Genomic DNA, 24,174 nt, shown 5'->3' on the forward strand with positions numbered 1-24,174 from the left:
AAAGGACCCATCATTAACATTTTCACTCCTGACATTTTCCTGGTGGCAGCTAAAAAAGAATTGGAAACAGACGGTTTCACGAACTCAGCAGGTTTTCGTCCTCTGTGGGAAGGCTGATAGTGCTAAGGGAAGTAATATCAGACTCTTGAAATGTAAGGATGGGAATACCAAGCAACTGGAGTGGGCAGCCAAACAGATTTATTGCATCACGTACATAATCTTACACGAACTTCAGATCTTAAAGGAGTGCTAATGGAAAGGAGAGAAGTGAGTTTCTCAAGGCAATTCTTAAAGCTACTTTAAATCTTCCAGTGAGTGACTGGAACGATGGCTACTCCAAGTAAAAAAAAAAAATAAGTGTCTCTAAATCAACTGGACAAGCATTGCAAAGACAAACAGGGCATTTTCTTGGTGGTGGTGAGAATTTTTTAAGTCTTTGGAAGGAAGACTGGCTGGAGTCTTTTATCTGTACTCACTGGCTAACACAGCACTGAACAGCAGCAGTGAATTACAATTTCAGTCAACTCCTTAGGAAGATTTCTCAAAACAATCTTTTGCTTGGCAATTATTTAATATGAAGTGAAGAAATATCTAATAGACACTGGCACCACAAAGTTACACTACCGTGAATTACTTCCTGTTTTCCCAGCACGTTTGAAAATCATTCTTTCATTCTTCCAATAAAGCTGTAAGATTCTTTGTGAAACACAAGAGCTCTATCCTGAGCCTTTTTTTTTTCCCAGTGCACAATAAAACAAATAGATCATAAATGAAATCATAAAAATGCCACATATTTTAAGTGGCTGTTATGATGCAGATTTAAAAGGACAGTTGATTTTCTTAAATCACTGTTCCTGTCTAGTATCTGTATAAAGACAGTATCTATACAAACAGAATGAAAAAAGCCCCAAAACCCTCAACAACTCGTTATAACACTTCTATATTTCAGCCTTGATGATAAGGGAATCAAGATTTGATGTTACTGATCTGTTCCAAACACTAAACTGTTCTATAAACAGCCTGTAATGCTAAGCTCACAGATCTGTAATTTGAAGAAATGACACACATGAATGTAGTTTATTGAAAGATAACATACCATAACTTCGTATTCAGGTCCCAGCAGGTTTTCCCACTTGGATTTCAGCTCATGTGTTGGAGGGAGCGGGACTTTTCCTAAATAGGAAAGCGAATATTAAATTTACAACCATATTGTACATTCAGAAGTACATTTACTTCTAAACACTTCAATAAAAATTCAGTGTAAATAAAAGATTACAGGGAATAATCCCAAAAAGGAAAGTGCATTAAGCTGAGTCTATCAAACAGTGCAAATCAAAAATGTCTTTCTTAGGAAAACAATGCAAAATGTCAGCTACTGCTAACGTGTGATTTATTCAACTGAGAAGCAGAAGAGGTGATGCTTGCATTGATGAGATGCGAGTTCTGTACCCTATAGTGCTGTAAATAAATCATTCTTCCAGGCTGCAAAACAAATTTCACACGACTTCATAATTTGTTGCTATAAAAACGTTTGCCACTCCAGGGAAGCATCATCTCCCACCAAAATGAACCCCCTCACGAAGTAAAACACCTGACGAGATATTGCTGTTATCGAGGGGCTGCATCAGCATAATGCACTCACAGACTTTATTTATATATTTGGCAGGTATAAAGGCTTGTCCAGTTTAATTAGGCCAGTAAGTAACATGAGCTTTAATATAAGCTCCAGTTCTAAACCAGTCTTCCGTGGGAACTTGGCTATCTTGACATTTATATCTTTTCAGCTTTCTTACTTATGCAACCGAGGCAGTATTACATTCATGTAAGACAATTTGACAGAGCTAGACAGCAGAAAATGACTGGCTGCCCTGCATTTGACCTCCTCCAGAAGCTCAGTGCACATATAAAGTTCCAAGGCCAAGCAATGTTTAACTGGTAAGAATCAAGTTCTAAAGCAAATTCCATCTAGCAGCTACAGCAGCAGCAACTGGGCTCTGAATTACCCAAAACTGGAGGTTTTTTTCCCCGCGAAGGACTGTAATAGTTTGTCAGATGTCTAGACAAGGCACAGACCACTTAGTATTGCTGATGTGTCCTACTTAAATTTAGCATGGAAATCACAACCTCGCATTTTGCACACAAAGTAGCGAGTAAAACACCTCAAGGGGGGAATTTTGAAGGCACCAAGTAGAAGCTCAGAGCCTACCTACTAGCAAAAGCCAACACAAATGGGATGTCAGGCTGCCTCTGCTTTCAACACCTCTGCAGACTGCAAAGATAAAACGTGAGCTCTGCAATACAATCCTCATTACATCATTTTATAACTTTGAAGTTTTCCGCTCATTAAAAGCAAAAATTTAAGTTAACTTTTACAACAACATAACGCATCGCTGTGTCTCTTCCGCTCGCTCTCTGTCACACCAGACAGGCAAGTTCTGTCTGATCTGCACCGAGAAACCACACTCCTCAGAGCCCAACAACTGAGATTTCACTCAGAAATATTTCGAGCTTCTGTAGCCTATAGGCTCAAGGAGATACAGATATCCGAGGATTCCAGCAATTCAGATAACTATTTTCTGTCACCAAAAAGAAACCCCACTAGGAAAAAAAAAAAAAAAAAAAAAAAAAAAAAAAAAGCTTGGGTTTGTAAATAGAGCCCACAGTTCTCTCTGAAATGAATTATCGCCTTAAAAAAAGAAGGAAGAAAAATTGTCCCAAAATTCTCAGCTGTGATTTAATGGTTTTTTCCTCCATTGAAATATAATTGAAGTTTCCAAGAAGTCATCTTGGTGTTACCAAGCACAGGCTCATCGCTATCTTTACTTCCCAACTGTAGCAAAACCAAAACACCAAAGCATTTTCCTGCTCCTTCTATTTGGAGAAATACATAGAGACAGAAATTCCTTAAGTCTCTTTTTCTGCTATTACAAAGCTACAGCATGAACACAGAGGACCTAAGCACCTGCAATCCCCTCTGCAGCCAAATATAGATTTTAAGGTTCACCAGGAGCAATGAATCTTAGGGTCAAGCTCAACGTTCAGTTCAGTAACTGTAAGCTGTGTTCAGTTGGCTGAACACAGATTTTTTTTGTCACTTCCAAAACACATTATCAAAATCTATGAGTTGTTCCGAGCAGGTGCTGATGCACATCTCCATTTGACATTTCCCCCCTTCTTTCTTTCAAACAGACTTTGAAGTCTTTGCCTGTGACTTCCTCATAACTGTGGAAATGTTGGCTGGAGGGGATTTGGATTAAATATATTCAATTCCAATCCACCCATTTCACTTAAAATGCTCCTTTTTTCCCCAAACAGCTTTTTCACATGGCAGCTAATAGGAAGTTTATTTCTAGTCTCTCATCCAGCTGGATTTCTCATGACCTGAGATCTGTCCCACATCTTCAATAATGTGCAAGGCCTCAGAAATGAAGGGACAGCTCTCATTAGCAACAACTTTTAATATATTTAGCCTGTCCTTCTGTCTGCACTTCCATATAGTTTTTTTTATTTCTCATTAGCAAGCATCAAGAATAAATCACAAGTGTATTGCACAAAGAATCCTTCCTGATTGAAATCGCCAGCATCTTCAAAATTGGGATCTTTTCTTCTTGCAATTTCCTCCTGGTTTCACAAATTTACTATACAAGGATGTGCAGTGTGCTCTGCTGCACTTCATTAACGCCCTACCTTTATCTGCCTTACCATTGGGTAGTTTTCCCTGGCTGCCTTTAAGTGCCTGATGAGCATCATCACGTCTTTGGGGTTTGAGAACTGCTGCGAGGCAAAAGAAAGCAGCTCTGCCCGGTCTGCAGCCTTGCAGATGCAGCTGGTAAGTTAATTGCCTCTAGGCTGCGAGCAGAAAGTTTCAGGCCTCCTGCACATTGCATCCTAAACCACGTTGCCTTTGTAACAGAACTGCTTAAGCACGGCTTTGCCTGGCCAGAATTACTATTTAATGCCTCTCCAGGAAACACAGTTTAATAAGAATTTCACACGACTGTGCTTAAAGGGAAGTAATACATATTTTATAAAACATACCTTTTACATTAAACTTCTAAGAGCATTTCCAGAGTTTAGTCAGAGCCTTAAATTAGCAGTATTTACTTTAGCACCATTATAATGAAGTGCCCATCACCATGTCCAAAATAAGCACCTATCTTTGGAATTTAAACTTGGCCGTTAAATTCTATTCCAAGGTGAAACCTTATACATCCTATTTCAGTATGAGTAAAATTTGCAACTAAGTGTTTCAACTTTCTTAACGGAGATAGACATTTTAGGGTTGTATAAAGCTTTCCCAGAGCCTTGTAACTTAAAGTGGTTTTTCACTAAGACCAAGCAATGATACTTGCTTATCATTATATTAAATGCTCCTCATTCCTTACTCAGTTTGAAAGCCGTGCCCATCATCCTGCTGACCCAAGGAGGACCAGAGATGCTGGATGGTATCAAGGGCAGTATCCAACTTCAGTGTTCAAATTTTGGTATCCCCAGACACACTGCACACACGGAATCACAGAATCACAGAATCTTCTAGGTTGGAAGGGACCTTAAAGATCATCTTGTCCAACCGTCAACCTAACTGACAAAAATAAAAAACATTACCCTGTATTCTCCAGGGTAAGAGGAGCGTGGACACATGGGAGAATAGAAAAATCTGGTAGTACACTTGCTACACAGATACACCACACTGCCCCTGCAAGGAATCCACATGGGTCCAACCAGCAGCTGTGAATTCTGGGCAATGGAGCCCTTGCCAGCCCCAGGTGCACTCCACAGAGCTCCAAGGAAGGGGATTAGGAGATTTGCACAATGCTAGAATTGAAGGGGAGCCACTCGTATACGTACAAATGGATTACAAACTCCTTTTGAAACTAAGGGCTTTGGAATATATATGGAGATGCAGTGGATCTGCATGAGAGCAGTTTGGGCCTGCTGTGAAAAGGGCTCAAAAGTAGAGTTTGAGTCAAGCTGATCACAAAGGCATATCTAGATAACACACGAGCCCAACAGACTTTGTTAACTTGAAGCTGGGTAAAAGCAATTTTGGTTCCCAGCACAAGCTGATCCTGGCATTGATAGACCGTGTTTGCTCAGCGCTGGGTATTGGGTAACAAATTCCTCAGAAAGCTCTCCGTGCGTCAGGGCAGACCCCTGCGGCCTGTGACACAGGAGAACCCAATCACCCGTGGTCAGGGCCTGACCACAGAGACACTGTTCACTTCAGCAGAAAAAGAAAATACTTGATGTATAGGAAGTTCCACAGGAAAAAAAAAAAAAAGAAGACTGGGTAAGTGAGACAGGACAGCACGTGTTGCCCTTTTTTAGCCTCAGTCATAACAAGTCTAAGCCCATCTGGCTCTTCTGCCCCTAAATACATCTTATTGCTAAGCCCTTAAGTTATTGGACCACTGTAAGTACAGATCAATATCTGCTTTTCCATTACAGCTAAAACAATGCTTTGATAACCTCCCATCCCAGCTACTCAGCCACCTCTGTTTTGGCTTCCTATTTCTGGGAATATGCAAAAGTCACAACAAAGGATGTCTGGTTACAAGGCTTGGACAAAAAAGCAAACCAGAATGGAACATTAGGAACTGCTACATTTCTCTCGTTTCCAGGTTGTCTTTAATACTGACAGATCTTCCACAATCACAGCAAAATTGTTATTCATTGACAGCCATAATTTAGAATCCTCTATTACATCTACATATCTTAGAAACAACAAGGCATAAGGATAATTTATGCTGACTTTAACACAAGCTGTAGAAATTCACCCAGAAGTTCCTGTAGAAGAGCCCAGAAATCTGTAGGGGAGTTGAAGCTCGCCTTCTGGAAAGGCCTCCAACCTTGATTCAGAAGTCAGCTAAAAACCAAAGCAATCCATGCCTTTGTGATCTGCCTTGGCTGTTAAAAACTTACATCTAATTTGAACTCCTGTCCACCTTCTGATTCCAGCTATTGGGTCTTTATGCCTAGTACACCTTTGTCAGACCAGAGATTCTCATATGCCTGCAGAGGTGTGTGGTCAACAATTTCCAGTCACACCAGTAAGCTCAGGATAAGCCAGAAAATGCACATCTAGAGACCAAACTCTAGTTTCCTGCAGCAGCATGGGAGGAAGCAGTACGCAACAGCAACCATTAGTACCACCAGGGAAATGAGTTGGGTCTGGGAAGCAGCAGGAAGCATGGAGAGGTTCATGGGAAGCAAGAATTTCATTCCCAAGTGGGGAATCTCACAGGATTACGTGGCAAGTGGCACACAGGTGAGCCAGATGTTCATGGAAACAGCACCTGCCTCATTTGCGTGGAAAATGACCTACAAATGGAGACATGTCAGAAGACATGATCCCCTGTCCCTGCTGCTGCAGCCACCTCTGGTCCTTGAGCAAGCCCAGCTCAGGCAAAACTCCCAAGGGAGGATGGTGCAGCTCAGGTCACAGGTTGTAAGAGGCCAAGCCGAGTGCGGAAGGGGAGTTCTGATGAAGTTACTGCAGTGCCAAAAGAGGAAACTGCAATAAATGGGCATCAGAGGTGACATACAGGAAACCAACAGAGTATTCTTAAAAGACTCTGCAGAAGCAGGAGCCTAAGACCTCTGGGGACAAGAAGATAGACATGACTGAGGTAACACTGGAGCAGGAAGTAAATGTGAACTCCCAGGAGTTCCGTCTCCTGACCTAGCAATCAGGGTCGGGGCCCTGGCAGCAGGGGAGGATGAAAAAATCTTCTCTTTCAGGAGAAGACTGAAGGCAGGACATCTCAGGTCATCAGAGTAGGACCAGGGCTAGAAAGAGGAATCGGTGAGCTGGAGGCATATAGAGCTCTATAGAGCTTATGAGATTCATTCCAGATACTGAAAGGGCTGCACCTCCATTGTCTATAATTACAAAAAAAACCCACCAAAACAAAACATGGAAATCAAAGGGGATCACTAGTGACTGGAAAAGGGCAAACTTTATGCAAGGAGGAAGATCCAGAGAATTGCAGACCAGTCAGTGTCACCTTTGGCCCCTGGAGAGACAGTGAGATACTTCACCACGGAATCCACTTCTGAAGACGTAAATGATAAAAAGGCAAATCAGGAAGAGTTAATATAGATTTGCCAAATAACTGGCCAATCTGCCTGCTAAGATAGCTATGTGGATGAAGGGTGTAATAGACCTCAACTTTACCAAAGCTTTTGACACTATTTACATCAGCATTCTCACTTGGAAACTGAGGAACCATCAGTTTGATGACTGCTGAACAGGCGGAAAACTAGATGGACCACTGGGATCAAAGACAGCATTAACCAATGGCTTGACAGCCAGTTATGAGGGAAGGTCAATAGCTACAGGGGCTAATATTATCCACTATCTTCATCAGATGACACAATAGCCCTCTCAGCAAAGCTGTGGACAGTGCTACATTTTGGGGACAGGGTGGGGTAGAAGAGTTGATAGATCCAACAGGTAGACCTTTACTTCAAAGGGACCTGAATAAAAAGCATTACAGAGCAAAAGCTAAAGATGGAGTAAGCCACAACAGCCCATCAGTATTGAAAACAGACAATTCCAAAGACTCAGAAGAGAAACTGTAAGATATTCTCTCTACCTGTCTTATGTAGACTCTGCTTCTTTTCATTTTTCAGATTATCCTTCTGTTCTCGGTTTTCCTCATTCTTAGTGCCCACACTAGTTTCAGCCACTACAGCTCCAGGGGACACAAAGGTTGGAACAGTTGGCAGCACTGCAAAAACACATTAAAAAAATAATAAATCATATGCTGCAAAATATATGAAGTAGTAACACCTCCTCATTAACTACTATTTCTTTTTTTTTGGCTGCACAGAAGTTTTGCATTCAATTTCCCCAAATCCCTCATTTCTGTTTCTTTCCATTCCTCTTTAAGTATCTCATTTTCTACAGTGTGCCCTTACAAAACAGAGAATGATGTGGTATCTAGTCCTAATTGTTAAATTAGGTAACTGTAAATTGAGTGAAAAATAGAATTGGATGCTGAAAAGGGGAAAAAAAAAAAAAAAAAGAAAAAAAAAAAAAAAAAGAAAAAAAAAAAAAAAAAGAAAAAAAAAAAAAAAAAGAAAAAAAAAAAAAAAAAGAAAAAAAAAAAAAAAAAGAAAAAAAAAAAAAAAAAGAAAAAAAAAAAAAAAAAGAAAAAAAAAAAAAAAAAGAAAAAAAAAAAAAGGATTACCTCTATCTGAAGTTCTTTCTGAAATAGTAAAAGTAGTTTTTCTTCTGAGCAAGGTAAGGCGTACGGTCTGTCCCGTGTTACGCAACACCTCTACCACTTCTTGGTTGGTATAGTCCTGTATATTAACTCCATCGACCTAAAATTAAAAAACCGTATCATATAATAGCAACCACATTACATTCTTAGGCTGCATGCACATTATTGTGTGTAGAAATTTTAGGGTTATTCACCCAAGACAGGAGTATTTGCAAAACAATCTCAGTAAATCGGTTATGTTTCACTAATTAGTTATTATTTTCAAAATGCATTTTAAATGGAAACATAACAGTAATTTCTTCTGTCTTCATGGGGCAACCACAGAACAGAATTTACCAATCTAAGTATGCACTGATTTCCCCCTAGAATTTTTTTTGGTTACAAAAACCAGCGTGAGGAGTATTGTGGGTGGAGCTTCCCAGCAAGACTAGTCAACCTAGAACTGTTCAGCTCATTATCACTTAGTTTTCTCATGGATTTCTAACATGCCCCACACAAGCCTATACACATAACTGTTCATCTAATCCATTCTGAACAGCCCAATTCTTATATTAATTCGGATGTTTTAATTTACACCCAAAATACTCTGTTCACTTCACTGTTAGATCATGCATCAATAGGGGCTTCTCCTGCAAAGCTGCAGATAAAAGCACAAGGTTGTATTCATTTTCGGTCCCACAAAAGGAAAAGCTGACTTTGGAAGGTCTGGCACAGCACACATTTTAAAAGTAATTTAAAATCATATCTCTATAAATATTATCTCTTAAAACAAAGCGACTGTGTAATTCATTCCTGCTTGTACTGTGAATGCAAAATTGGCTATTATTCAAATCACTGTAATTCAATGGGTTTTAATTTTTCTACACATAAAGCTTGGGTTTTTAAACCTAAATTGCGACTTATTACCATTTTGATTGTATCCACACTATGCTACACAGTCATTAAGGACCATAAACAGTGTGCCACATCTTGCAAAATCTTAACCATCCTCAAATTCCATTCAATTCAAATAGAAGCTAATGCTGCTCAACTTTACTTCAGGCCAAAAGCCAAGATTCTCCACTCTGAAACATTTTCATCCAAATGCTTGCCTCTTTCATAGTTAACTACTATTTACTACTTCTCTGAATATAAAATAATGTTTTAACCACAGCAAGGCAAAGCTCATTTCTGTTACAAATCTACCTAAACAAATACAAACTACCAAATTATTCCCTCTATAAAGCGGAGGAGGTTTAATTAATTTTTAGAAAGTCTTGACTCCATTGTTCGTTTAACACCGAGATGTGTAATGAAGTATTAATTCTACAACAATATATAAGCAGATGATTTTACTTACAGCAACAATTTTGTCATTAACATGAATTTGGCCATTGTGGTCAGCAGCACTACCAGGTATTATATTTTTCACGAAAATCCCTGAAGGTTCTGTTGGCAGGGAGGGGGGGGGGGAAGAGAAACAAGTCACTACATTAACCTGTTTCTTTTCTTAATAAGATTTTTAATTACATCCTTTTTCACACACTTCTGTCCACAAAGTTACGATTCTGTAAACCACCAGCACTTGCATATTACCACTCACACAGCTTGACATAGAACAACTGAGGATCTCCACTGGAAAAAACCAGCACCGGCACAATCACCTGTACACTGACCTCAAAACCTCAACATTTTTTCCCTAAAATGGCCCCGAAAAAGCCACCTCCTCCATGGATTCATCCTTGTGCTTACCCAGGCTTTAAACCACAATCACTTAAATCCATGCCGCATTTGATTTCAATAGGACTACCTAAGCTAAAAGTAAAGTATGTGCTTAAGTACTTTGATCAGGACTTCAATCATCTTACAGCTGAAGAATTTAGTACTTTAAATCTTAATCAAAAAGGATTTTTCTTTAAAAAGAAAAAAAAAAAAAAGAGAAACATGGAAATCAGAAAAGCTGTCCTTTGTCATGTTTGATGTTTGACTATTAATTCTAACTTCTAATTAGAACAAGGAAATTAAAACAAAACAGAACAGTAGAAAACCCCAATCATCAGTTGAAACAGTAACCCTTTCCTTCCACAAACTCCAGAAAAATATGAGATGCTGATCTTTAATTCTACTGAATCTTCACACTTCATCCACCCTTTTGTGAACACTAACCTTCTTCAGACCCCAGCCCAACATGGTTTGTCCAGGTTCAGCAAAACCCCTCTACCTTTTCCCATTGCCTGACACTGATCCCAGTGCTCCTGGGATTCCTGGCCAGTAACATCTCTGGGATCCCCTGGGAACCCCAGCTGCACCACATTCCCAGAATACTCTCTGGAGTCCCACAAGGAAGGGGAGGGGGTAAAAAGCACCACCCCTTTGTGTAAAACCAGATATTCAGTTGAGTCAATTTTAAAGACATTATGATTTGCGGAACCAATATTTGAAAGAAGAGTTAACAGCTCTAATTTAAAGAGGATTTAGAAAAAAAAAAAAGCCTACAACCTAATTCCATGTCCCTATATCCCAGCACAGGTATTTTAATCTGTCTCCAGAGTTTTGATGCTGAACCAGCCATCAGCCAAAGACAAGTAGATCATCTTGTGAAGGCATCACCCACATGCACAGCTATGACTCTGCATCTCCTGCCTGGCAGAGGGATGGACCAGTTAATCTGACTGATCGTTCCCACTCGAACTCCTACAATTCATTAAACAAACGAAACTTGCACGTTGAGCTATTTTGTACATACTGAAGATGCCATTCAAAAGTTAATGCCAACTGGGGACATCCGATACTCTGGTCTTGAAAATCTTCCTGAAATGTGCTATCTGAATGGTGTTATACACCACAGGGCAAAACGAGGACAGTGTAGACACAAACCTGTGTCAAGAGTCTCTACGCGCAGGAACTATCTCTTACAGTTTAATGTCCTGCACAGTAACAGAAACATGTAAAATTCACAGGCCAGCAGTCAGGTGGGAATTATTCCTTTAAGCTAATTACAACTCTTTATAAAATGTTGTGGCTGAATTTCACTTTGCAGCAAGTTCTCCAAATATCTTCTTCATAGATTTTGTAAGTGACACTGTTTCAAACAAGCAGTATCCGCTTTCCCCATAGTAAATAGAGGGTATTTGAGAAGCCCCTGTCCTAGACTTCACTAAATCCTGTAGAGTGGGAATTATTCCTTTTAAGCTAATTACAACTCTATAAAATTTTGTGGCTGAATTTCACTTTGCAGCAAGTTCTCCAAATATCTTCTTCATAGATTTTGTAAGTGACACTGTTTCAAACAAGCAGTATCCGCTTTCCCCATAGTAAATAGAGGGTATTTGAGAAGCCCCTGTCCTAGACTTCACTAAATCCTGTAGAACTCACCTACATCACATGTGCCAGCATAACCAACAATTGTTATCCCCAGGCTTTGGCCATTCTTTTTTATAAGTTCAACATCATAGGTCTCAAAAAGGCTGGTATTATCCTATAAAAAAAAGCACAAGACAGAAAAAAAATCTCATAATTTCCCAGTACCATTACATCTCCAAATATCTTCTTCATAGATTTTGTAAGTGACACCATTTCATACAAGCATTATCCACTTTCCCCATAGTAAATAGAGGATATTTGAGAAGCCCCTGTCCTAGACTTTACTAAATCCTGTAGAACTCACCTACATCACACGTGCCAGCATAACCAACAATTGTTATACCCAGGCTTTGGCCATTCTTTTTTATAAGTTCAACATCATAGGTCTCAAAAAGGTTGGTATTATCCTATAAAAAAAGAACAAGAGAGCAAAAAAATCTCATAATTTCCCAGTACCATTACAATATTGCAGGTTAATTAAGATCTTCAGAAGTGAGCAGTGATTTTCATGTTCCTATTTTAGGAAGGATCATATTTGCAAAAGGGATAAACTCAAGATTTGCTGAAAATAAGGTGTCAACCAAAGTAATTAGTTGCTTTTTAAATTCTTCCGTAATATTTTCTCCACATACCTGTCAGAGGTATAATATTTATATTTCATGGAAAACAAGGACTGCTCGAGGGCCATTTCCATTTTGATTCCACTGCTTCTTGGTAACAACAAATGTCCCAGCCAATCCCACAAGACAATAGAAACCCTGAATGCCCCCAGAATGTCTTCTCCCCCTTTCATATGTCAGTCCTGATAAACAGTGGAATGAGCTCACTCTTCTACTCTTCCTACTGGAGAGTTAAGAAGCTAAAAACCCTGGTATAAAGACAGTGTTATCACACCACACATTTCTGTCAGAAAAAGCGATGATTATTATCTCTCCTTGTTATCACCGACGGAGGAAGCGAGGGGCAGCAGCAAAGAGATCTCAAAACAAACAGGATGCTCTGAAATGAAAGAAACCACGCGTGTATATACTGCCGCATTTGATTTCAATAGGACTACCTAAGCTAAAAGTAAAGTATGTGCTTAAGTACTTTGATCAGGACTTCAATCATCTTACAGCTGAAGAATTTAGTACTTTAAATCTTAATCAAAAAGGATTTTTCTTTAAAAAAAAAAAAAAAAAAAGAGAAACATGGAAATCAGAAAAGCTGTCCTTTGTCATGTTTGATGTTTGACTATTAATTCTAACTTCTAATTAGAACAAGGAAATTAAAACAAAACAGAACAGTAGAAAACCCCAATCATCAGTTGAAACAGTAACCCTTTCCTTCCACAAACTCCAGCAAAATATGAGATGCTGATCTTTAATTCTACTGAATCTTCACACTTCATCCACCCTTTTGTGAACACTAACCTTCTTCAGACCCCAGCCCAACATGGTTTGTCCAGGTTCAGCAAAACCCCTCTACCTTTTCCCATTGCCTGACACTGATCCCAGTGCTCCTGGGATTCCTGGCCAGTAACATCTCTGGGATCCCCTGGGAACCCCAGCTGCACCACATTCCCAGAATACTTTCTGGAGTCCCACAAGGAAGGAGAGGGGGCAAAAAGCACCACCCCTTTGTGTAAAACCAAATATTCAGTTAAGTCAATTTTAAAGGCATTATGATTTGTGGAACCAATATTTGAAAGAAGAGTTAACAGCTCTAATTTAAAGAGGATTTAGGAAAAAAAAAATTAAAAAATGCCTACAACCTAATTCCATGTCCCTATATCCCAACACAGGTATTTTAATCTGTCCTCAGAGTTTTGACGCTGAACCAGCCATCAGCCAAAGACAAGTAGATCATCTTGTGAAGGCATCACCCACATGCACAGCTATGACTCTGCATCTCCTGCCTGGCAGAGGGATGGACCAGTTAATCTGACTGATCGTTCCCGCTCAAACTCCTACAATTCATTAAACAAATGAAACTCGCACGTTGAGCTATTTTGTACATACTGAAGATGCCATTCAAAAGTTAATGCCAACTGGGGACATCCGATACTCTGGTCTTGAAAATCTTCCTGAAATGTGCTATCTGAATGGTGCTATACACCACAGGGCAAAATGAGGACAGTGTAGACACGAACCTGTGTCAAGAGTCTCTACGCGCAGGAACTATCTCTTACAGTTTAATGTCTTGCACAGTAACAGAAACATGTAAAATTCACAGGCCAGCAGTCAAGTGGGAATTATTCCTTTTAAGCTAATTACAACTCTATAAAATTTTGTGGCTGAATTTCACTTTGCAGCAAGTTCTCCAAATATCTTCTTCATAGATTTTGTAAGTGACACCATTTCATACAAGCATTATCCACTTTCCCCATAGTAAATAGAGGATATTTGAGAAGCCCCTGTCCTAGACTTTACTAAATCCTGTAGAACTCACCTACATCACATGTGCCAGCATAACCAACAATTGTTATCCCCAGGCTTTGGCCATTCTTTTTTATAAGTTCAACATCATAGGTCTCAAAAAGGTTGGTATTATCCTATAAAAAAAGAACAAGAGAGCAAAAAAATCTCATAATTTCCCAGTACCATTACAATATTGCAGGTTAATTAAGATCTTCAGAAGTGAGCAGTGATTTTCATTTTCCTATTTTAGGAGGGATCATATTTGCAAAAGGATAAACTCAAGATTTGCTGAAAATAAGGTGTCAACCAAAGTAATTAGTTGCTTTTTAAATTCTTCCGTAATATTTTCTCCACATACCTGTCAGAGGTATAATATTTATATTTCATGGAAAACAAGGACTGCTCGGGGGCCATTTCCATTTTGATTCCACTGCTTCTTGGTAACAACAAATGTCCCAGCCAATCCCACAAGACAATAGAAACCCTGAATGCCCCCAGAATGTCTTCTCTTCCTTTCATATGTCAGTCCTGATAAACAGTGGAATGAGCTCACTCTTCTACTCTTTCTACTGGAGAGTTAAGAAGCTAAAAACCCTGGTATAAAGACAGTGTTATCACACCACACATTTCTGTCAGAAAAAGCGATGATTATTATCTCTCCTTGTTATCACCGACGGAGGAAGCGAGGGGCAGCAGCAAAGAGATCTCAAAACAAACAGGATGCTCTGAAATGAAAGAAACCACGCGTGTATATACGTAGGAGGCGCAGCTCCACTACAGAAGCAGTTGCCTGCTTAAATGCAAATACAGGAGACCAGGTAGGTGTTTGAGCTTATTGTTTGGTTTTATGCTAGAACCCAAACCACAAAACCACTCCAACAGTCAATCTTACAGTCAATCGACATCACCAAACTGCAAAGAGCACTGGAAGCCTCCAGGTTGTCTAAGGCAATGGGAAGCAAAAGACCCATTAGTTTGCATTCAATTACAATTATTTTTAAGACCTAAAGAGGAAGTGAAAATATTCATTTGTAAACGCTTTATTGTGCAACTGTTCAGGTGACTTCTTATAACAAACAATACTTGAAAAGAGAAGCACATAACATGACCTGTTCTCTGAACCCTCCCTCTGCTTACTACAATTACCAAAAAACCATAAAAGCCACTAGCTGAGATTATGATCTGATCTGACCTTACTCTGGAGAAGTCTATGGAAAAAGGTCCCCACAAAGCTGGCCTTGGTATATCTGAACTGCTCTACCCTGACAAGTGAAAATCAAAACTGCAAGAGAGAGTTCAAATAGGATACACTAAAGTCATTGGTGATACCAAAGAGAAAAACAATCAAGCACACACATCTGGGATTGCAAGGGATAAATTAAAATACATAAACCTGTTTGTTTTCAGTAACCAGATACAGCCCAATGGGATCAAAAAGAAGATGATGATGAGAGTAAGGTCTGTTAAAGTGATGAAATTGAGAGGGATAGTGTCACTGCCAAGAGCAAAAAATGGACCGGGAAATAGGAAAACATTTCTTAAAACAGTGAACAAAAGAGAAGCTAAATCAAATGCTTGCCAAATACCAGCTTCGGAAGGATTTATATTAAAATCAGGACAAAGTTATGGCTGTACCTATTTCACTTTTCACTGCAAGAGAAATCAATGGCCAGCTATCTCCTTTCTTATCACATACACGTCCCTCCACTAGCCAACTCATTAAGCCCATTAAATGCTTTCCAACTCTCTTGCTCCATAAGACGCTGATGGAGATGAAGATAAGTTTTGATGCTCTGTATCTTATCTTTAGGAAAGGGAATCAAAACAGTAAACAAGCCTATAGCAACATCTGAAATGGAGCTATGGCCTTGGGAGTCCTGCTATTTTGACAGTCAAAAGCCCTTCACAGTGCTCTAGTGCTACGGAAATTTTCTCTAAGTAGAAATCCTCTAGTAGAATGCAAAACATTACAAGTGTAGTCTGGAAAAACCAAAGTAGAGGTCCTAAAATACAGCCAGCACGAGCAGGCTGCTAACATTGTTGTCAGTATCTTGGAGAGTACAGATAATATGACTGTTTTCTTGTGCCCATGCATGGACATAAGTAGTTTCAGTTGATTCTCTACTATAGGAAGTTTGAAGGAAATAAAATATTAATACAAAACTGAAAAAACCTAAGCATAGATTAAAAACGTCTTTCTGCTGGTTTGCAAAAAAGAAAAGGAAAATATTTTCTGGTCTTAAGCTCACAGCTAGTGAAAGTACTCAGAAACCAGAGAGAAATTAGATTATAGCAAAAAGTTCTGCTGTAAATCAGACACAAACTGAAAGGTAGACCATTAAAATCATCATTAAATTAATAAACACATTCAGATTAGCCACTATTTTTGAGATCAGCAAATCTCTCTTAACCCCAGAAAGAGAGGGTTCTTCAAATCTACAAATGAAGGCAATAGATACTTTCAGAAAGAAGTATGAAATTGCAATGGTGGGGTTTTTTTCTCCTCTAAACCACAAAGCAGGAATAAGGAGGACACTGAAAAGACATCCAGAAGGAATAACATTTTAGAAAAGCACCAAAAAAGTTTGGTGTCAATTAGTGACAAACAGGCCCACTTTTGATGTAGTGAAGAGAGAAAAATAGTACTATGTAGAGGAAACAAAACTAGGACCATGTTATTTTTTTCCTAATATGGGCCCTGGAAAATATCATACAGCCGAAAAAGAAGTGCTTCATAACGATGTTCATTCTCTCTTTCAGAGTATTAGGCAAGCCCACTTTTAATATTCCAGCTTTATGTACACAGATTACTCCCTCCTACCTCTCTGCCACTCACGTTTCCTACTACACCAATTCCTCTTATGAAAAGAGCAGCTTGAGGAGGACCCAAAAAGCTTTAGTGACAGCTTCAGCCACTGGAGTCTTCCAGAAAGATGCAAGACACCAAGCTAATGGGTGTCTCTGCAGTGACTATGCCCAGCAAGCAAGAAGGTGAGTTTGTAGCCATATGACTGCTAGTTTGACCTTTAAAAAATGGTGCTTTAAAAAAAACCCAAAGAGCTCCCTTCACTCGTATTCAACAAACTAGACAAGAAAGAAAAGGCTACTCAGATTCTACACCTAAATCTAAGCAGCACAGTAGTAGCAGATGGTACACAAGCACAGCTTTGTTTATGTTTCGAGACCTACTGTACACTTAGTGTAGCATTTGTTGATTTTAATTACTCAAAACTGAAAAGAATGACTTCAAAAACAAGAGACTTTGATATGACCATGATAAGATTTGCTAAAACAAGTTTCAAAATTTTTAGATATATTTCCTATCACAGACAGTAGCGTAGACGATGAAAACATTACACTTATGTTTCATAAAAAGATGATTGTGCTGAATAATTCTGGTGTGGCCGTGGCGCTCTGGATTTCAGACTAGGGAAATTCACAGTCAAGTTTTAAATCCACTTACAAATGATTGATTAGCAAAAATGTAATGAGCTAAGGAGGAGAACTAAAAGTACCATTTATCGATAACATTTATGGTCTCGGTAATTAAATTACCCACTCTGAAGTAAATTCCGTAAAGCTGGTCATTCCGATCCCAAGATTATAGGTATTAATAACACACAGGAAAGAGGGAAAAATTATAGAAGGCAGGGCTATAATAATGACCACTTATATACATGCATATGGTATCTGGAAATTCAAAAGAGGAGAAGCACTTTACGTCTCAAGAACACTCCGTTCTCTTCCTCCTTTCTGACCAGAAGCCACAAATATACTTAAAAATGTAAGTAAACTCCATAATACTTACGTTTCCATTTTGAAAGGAAGGTAATGTGCTGACTGGCCAGCTCACAGGAGCTGGTGGAGTCTCCATAATGTCACACTTTGGGTCTCTTGCAACGATCATCCGAACAGAATTGCCACAGTTTCTCAGCACTTGTGCAACTTGTTCACTGGTCATTCCTTGCACGTTGGTCCCTCCAATCTGTAAGATATGATCTCCTGTCCGCAGCCTCCCATCCTTCAAACACAAATAAAATTGAAAAAAAATCAAAAAATATTTCCAGTCTATATGTAAAATATCCTTTCCATTACAAATCTGAACCTGTGTACAGGCATCTTCATAGCCATGACAGCCAATGCAAGAAAATAGAGTAGAATTGACCCCCATGGCAACACAGTGAATAATTCAAGGAAGCATTTGTACAATCATGCAGTTTTTTCCACAGTAGTTAACAGTGGTAAATCAACCTTTCTAAATCTGGGTAAGATACACAAATTAAATAGCACCGTTGCTAAGAAAGAGTTTACTTTTTTCATTTAAGAAAGACCAGACAGCAACATTTTATTATCCCACAGGTTGTTAGGTATTGCTGTTTCACAGAATATTCCTCATCGGATAGGGGTTAGAATAAAAAGCACAGCATTTTGATTTAGGACTTTTTAGAGTTTTTCCTAATACTTCTATATTGCCTGGCAATTCTTTTCTCATATGACTAGCTCCAACTCAAGCGAGTAAATCCACTGAAGGTAACAAGACTCCACACAAACCGTTTTTTACATGATAATTATGATTCATGACCTACATCATCATTTCTATTATAAGCAAGCATTCATAGGACCAAATCCTCAGCTGGTATTGATCAGCACAGCTCCTCCACCTCAGGTGCATTGATTCATGGAGCAATCATAGCAGAGTTATTCCCAGAACTAACCCTAACTCATTTACAAACTCATCCAATTTTAACATGTATACGCACTCATTATTTCACATGTTCTTAATGATGTCTCATTCAGCTGAGAATGATGTGGCGAGTTCTTAGCTTACATACTTCATTTGTAGCCAAAACACTCTATTCCTTACAGCAAAACAGGTGTTACATAATAATTAAAGAATGCTCATTTAGACATGACAGGTTCAGAGGGAGGCAGTCAAGCAAAAGCCAACATTTTCCAGTAAAGCTCTCCGAATCTCCAGTTTTCATTTTCATCCTATCCTATACTAGAGGAAGTACTTTAGCCTCTCTCTTTTGTATGTTACCAGACCTTGTCTGCACATGTTCCAGAACTCAAATATTGTAACTTGCCATGACCAAATTCACATTAAAGATCAAAATCTGTTTTGCTATTGTACGTGTTCTTTTCATGAAATGTAGCAACACCCAGCACTGAGTCTTTAAAGATTAGCAATGAGAGGTTGTAAACTGTACCTGTGAACTTTAAAAGATATCAGTAACTACAGAAGTCTTTGCATCAGTCCTAAGTGTCTCCTTGAACTGGTCAGACCACAAAGCAGGGATCAAAACCTCTTTAAAGTGAAATCCACTGAAAATAGGACATTTTCAATCTATAAACTGAATCTTGCAATGCAATTGCTTCAATAGGGCAGATTCTCTTGCCTCACAATTGATTTAGAGAGTTTGTCCCTACAGATATTGCGAAATGTGCCAAATTCTACAGAGGATGTTCAAATCCATTATGAGTATCCTCCCCCAGACTTAGCAAAGGCTCAAAATATCAAAAATATTGAAAATATTAGAAGGTTAGGCAACTTCTCAAAATTTCTGCATGTTCAACAATGTTATAAAGGCCAAGGCATGTCTGAGAAACAACTTAATTCGTATCAGGTGCTGACTTTTTCCTCAATCATACCTTCCACATATTTATTTAGAAAGTATATGTTGGCATTTAGACTTTGATGCTATCAGCTTCCTTTTGTTTAAGTGTATTAGTTTATTTTAAGATTGTCAAAACCAGTTAATTCTACTTTACAATCAAACAAGAAGTGACATAATATAACAAATTACCCGATCTGCTAATCCCCCAGGAACAATTGTTCTTACAACTACTCCACTCGACTTTCCTCCTACAATTCCAAAGCCTAATCCTGAACCGTCGTTAATCAGCTCAACGTCTTCAACGTGGCCCCAGTGAATCTGCAATTAATAAAAACAGGAGATTTTAATTTCGGGCAGCCTTTAATGTTTCTCACTTTCACATGTACCAGGAACGACGAGCATTAATCAGAGCGATGTTCTCTCTCTACCCCACATACTGGGGATCTGTTGGATTTTGTTCAGTCAGCTTCATTTCCTTATAAATACGCAATGGGATTTCTCATCTGTTTTTAAACATACATTTTGTCCTTCACTTTCAGGATAACAGGATACTAGGAAAAAGCTTGACTACGAAAAAGCAATTTTAAGATTTTCCTTGCCAAAATGAAAACTATCCTCTTGGTTTTTCATAAATCAAGAATACTGCAAACAAGAGAGAAAAACAGAGGCAAGAAGCTTGCACTGGCCTAGTTTTCACTTAGCGTTGCCCAAATTCTTATTCCTGTTATTTCACTTACACACTTTAAACACCAGCAGTACACGCTGAATTAATAGCGCAGTGCAATATTCTGCCATACTGAATTGGAAGCGCGTTTCTAAGCTACATTGTACCGTGACCTTATGTTCTACAAGACAATCTGAAAATAACAAAGCTGTTAAGCAACCCAAACCCAGCCAATGTTTCTGTCAGATTAATATCTCACAGAAACCAAAATGGAGCAAAGTAGGCAGATTTAAGTCTTCTGTGAATAAAGGATTTATTAGCATATTGAAAATCTTTGCCAAAGCCAGTTAAATATCATAAAAGAAGTTAAAGACCCCCTGTAGAGATATATATTTGTATTTTATTTTGTTAGTCTGTTCAGTGCAGATCTTTCAATGAAAAAGCAGTTAAAGTTTAATTCTTTAAATTTTCAGCGCAATAAACAATATTGATTATCCACTAAAACCTTCAGATTTCACTAGCTCTGTAATAATCATGAGGGAAATAATTACTGACAATAAGGAAAAGCACTGCTCTTAACCAGATTTTCATCAAAACTTACTAGGATAATAAATTAAGATTCCAATATTGAAAACCCTGGATTTAGATGGGCAGTTCAATCAAATTCAGAGAAGCCACCTGGACCATATGGTGTGAACACAGATGGAAGTTCAGCCCTACCTTATTACATGCCCCACTGACAATCTCTCCTTGTTTAAGAAAACAAAAGGGTTCACACATTCAATGAAATTTGCAGATTTAAAAAAAAAAAAAAAGCGCCCTGATAAATAAACAAAGACAAGGCTTTTTGCTTTGAGCAGTTGAAGTTTAAATTGGTTGGGATATTTCAAGCAGTGCTCATGATAGGTTATGTTTACACTCTTTTAAGATGCAATCAGAGCATCTTTAATTGCTGAGCACAAGTAGGTTTCAGCTGAGTATACTCATAAAATGCTTTACCCAGCCTATGCTGAACAGACCCTGCTGCTAAGAATATGTTGATCTACCAAAGCTTCTGCTATCCCGTAAAAACCCAGGATCTATTTTATAACAACTTCATGCAGTTTTGCAATGGAAGCCTTGTACTTACTGCATGATCAGTCTAAATGAAATGTCACCACATATAAAATCTGATTAAAGAAAAAAAAGAAAAATCCCTATATGTAAAGCTTGCTAACACAAACACTTAACAACCACAGAAAAATACCCAGCATTAGTTCAAAATCTGATTTTGACAGTATTACAACAACTCACAGTCTCAGGTGGATTTATATCACTTAATAAGACAGCTGAAGTTCTGCTGTTCCCTTGAACTGGCTCCCTGGCAACAACCAGATGTAGGGATCCTGTGGATTGCTGGAGGAGGGCAATAGCGTGCTGATGGGAAATGTTCTGATCCAATGGGGTGCAATTAATGGCCAGTATGTGGTCATTTTCCTTCAGTCTTTGATCCCTTAACAAAACATTAAAAGAAAGTTGAAAATGCAGCATAGTGACTTCACAACAGGCCTGTGTGATTTAAATATAAACATGCAAAAATACACAGTTACGCAAGGTTAAATATTTCTATATTAAAAAAATCTGCTTATTAGGCTGTCTTCACCAACATACAAAGTACATGCCATCCACACTGTATGAAACTGTCCACCCATATTTTGTTCCAACTTTTTCACAGTAAAGAAATCTGCTCAATTTTTCTCTTTGTTTTTATTCAAAATTCAGTTAAATTCCCCCATTTTTTCTTGATGATATTGAATTACAGGGCAGAAAAAAATAATATTTTGTAGTTCTACAATGAACTAGGAACTATTCTTCATTATGGTTAGCACTACATGATACTGCCTGTAAGTACCCAGCACTCAGGCTAGGATCTTGTTTTGTATCATTATTTAATCTAAAGATTGATGAGCTGCATTTATATTTCACTCAAAATTTAAGGTATCGAGCTTTCTTCGAGCACTACACAGCTCAACTTATATGTTTTACAGTTAATTACCCTAGTGATGAATTTAGATTTGTGACAAGAGAGAAACCATCACTCATCTCCTTTGTTCAATATTCATTCTGAGCATGAGACCAAACTGTTACATAGACAGACACTGCCTTCAAAGCTCTGTAGGAATCCAAAAAAAGTCTCCAGGAGATCTTGTCTCAGAAGCAAAATGGGAAGCATGCTGGGGAAATTTATAAACTCCAAAACAATATAACTGCACATCTTAACTAACACATTTTAAACTTCCTTTTTATCATGCGATGTTTAAGATGTTTCCCAGAAATCACTTTCTTGGAGCACTAACCATATTTTAGATTCTCTCATCAAAGAAAGTGAGCAGCAGGTCATCAAATCCTAAAGTGAGATATTCAGCCTCCTTTGACATCCGGATCAGTCCATCTGTCTCCACTTTGAAAGAGCCTAATATGCTTTTCTTTAAGTGTTCTCTGGTGTGTTCTCTGTGGGCCCATAGCCATTATCATTCCAACCTCTCCCCACTCTTTTTGTCATCCTGCGTTGGCACTTCCTGACATGTGTTATTTAAAAAGTGACACCAGTGACTTGAAATCTAGACACATTTTCTTGAAACATAATTCCAAGCACTGCATTTGTCTCATGCCAACATTTGTGGTTTCACAATCACATTTTATTTTTAAAGGATTGCTCTGTCTTTTGTTTTTGGGTGAAAACCCACAGACAATACGGGAAGAAACTGCCTGAAGCCTTGATTCTATGATGACATCTGTGCAGGGATCTGTCGGGAGGACTGGATCTAAATTTACACAGGAAACAAACAGTAAAACCAACTATAAATAGGGTATTGTCATAGGCACATAAATAAAAAAACAAGGGGGAAAAAAAAATATCTTTCAGGGATACGATGCATAAAAATTCAAATGGAGGCTAATTTTTATTTTCCTTGTATTCTCTTCTGAGTTTTCTTTTGTTTTTTAATCAGTACTCAAGATTCTCTTAAGTGAGTCACGATTTCTGGAAATTCCATTTATGAATGGCTCGGATATTTAAAACTCATCTGAAAATCTGATCCTCAAAACATGAGTCCATTTAGTGGAAAAGCCAAAACTCAAGATACCCCCACCAAAATATCCCACCAGATAACCCAGACAAACATGTTCCTCTGATAGAGTTTTCAATGTGAGAGTCATGACTTCCCTTCATGAAAATACTGCAATTTTCCAATACAATTATAAAGATCTCACCTGTCAGCTATGCTTCCTGGCTGGACTTCCTTGACAAAGATACCAACTTCTCCCAAGCTGTGATTTTTCAGGGCAACCACACTAAATCCAAGACCTCCAACAGAAGGCTTTTCAATCTTTATTGATTCTACTTGTCTCCCCTAATAAAACAGAAAAAAATTGATTTACTAATTTTTAATGCAATAGAATGAGTTAGTTCAAAATTTATGAACGCTGGGAGAATTATTCTCCTCCTAAGACTAAACAAAGGCAAAATACTGAATATGTTATTTCTATAAAAGCTCCTCCATTTATTATTTTTAATATAGCAGAGTATTGGATATGCAAGCACTCTGAGGTTCTGAAACCTCAGGGAATTTAAGAGCTGCTTTCACACTTCATTCACATTATGAGATGAATTCCAAACTGGATGAAAACTATGAACGAAGTGCTGTCTAGAGCAATATATTCGGGATTTCTGGAAATGCTGCACAGCTAAACTAAATTACTTGTCTTCTGGCTCCCCTTGCTTTTAATGCTGATTTTTAGGTGTGCGTTCAAAAGATTGCAGCTTTTAAATAAAGAAATTAATTTCCTTCCCCTCCCTGCAAGTTCACACTTAATGCTACAAAAACAGTTTACTTTTGCAACTGCCTGCTTTTCAGTTGTAATACAAGATTTCTGGGGTT

General features: G+C 38.4%; 1 protein-coding gene across 1 annotated transcript in view; it reads right to left on the minus strand.

Annotated features, from left to right (window-relative positions):
- INADL (InaD-like (Drosophila)) overlaps positions 1-24,174 on the minus strand; it is a 179,326-nt gene that overhangs the window by 152,364 nt on the left and 2,788 nt on the right. Inside the window, exons 4-12 of the mRNA XM_014939237.1 lie at positions 23,507-23,646; positions 21,548-21,746; positions 19,780-19,908; positions 17,781-17,993; positions 14,004-14,106; positions 9,571-9,659; positions 8,196-8,331; positions 7,599-7,733; positions 1,097-1,173 (exon numbers count right to left, since the gene is read on the minus strand). Of these exons, the coding sequence (XP_014794723.1) occupies positions 1,097-1,173; positions 7,599-7,733; positions 8,196-8,331; positions 9,571-9,659; positions 14,004-14,106; positions 17,781-17,993; positions 19,780-19,908; positions 21,548-21,746; positions 23,507-23,646 (1,221 nt within the window). The remainder of the gene's footprint in view (positions 1-1,096; positions 1,174-7,598; positions 7,734-8,195; positions 8,332-9,570; positions 9,660-14,003; positions 14,107-17,780; positions 17,994-19,779; positions 19,909-21,547; positions 21,747-23,506; positions 23,647-24,174) is intronic.

This window comes from Calidris pugnax, unplaced genomic scaffold (genome assembly GCF_001431845.1).
Source record: "Calidris pugnax isolate Ruff unplaced genomic scaffold, ASM143184v1 scaffold18, whole genome shotgun sequence".
NCBI lineage: Eukaryota > Metazoa > Chordata > Aves > Charadriiformes > Scolopacidae > Calidris > Calidris pugnax.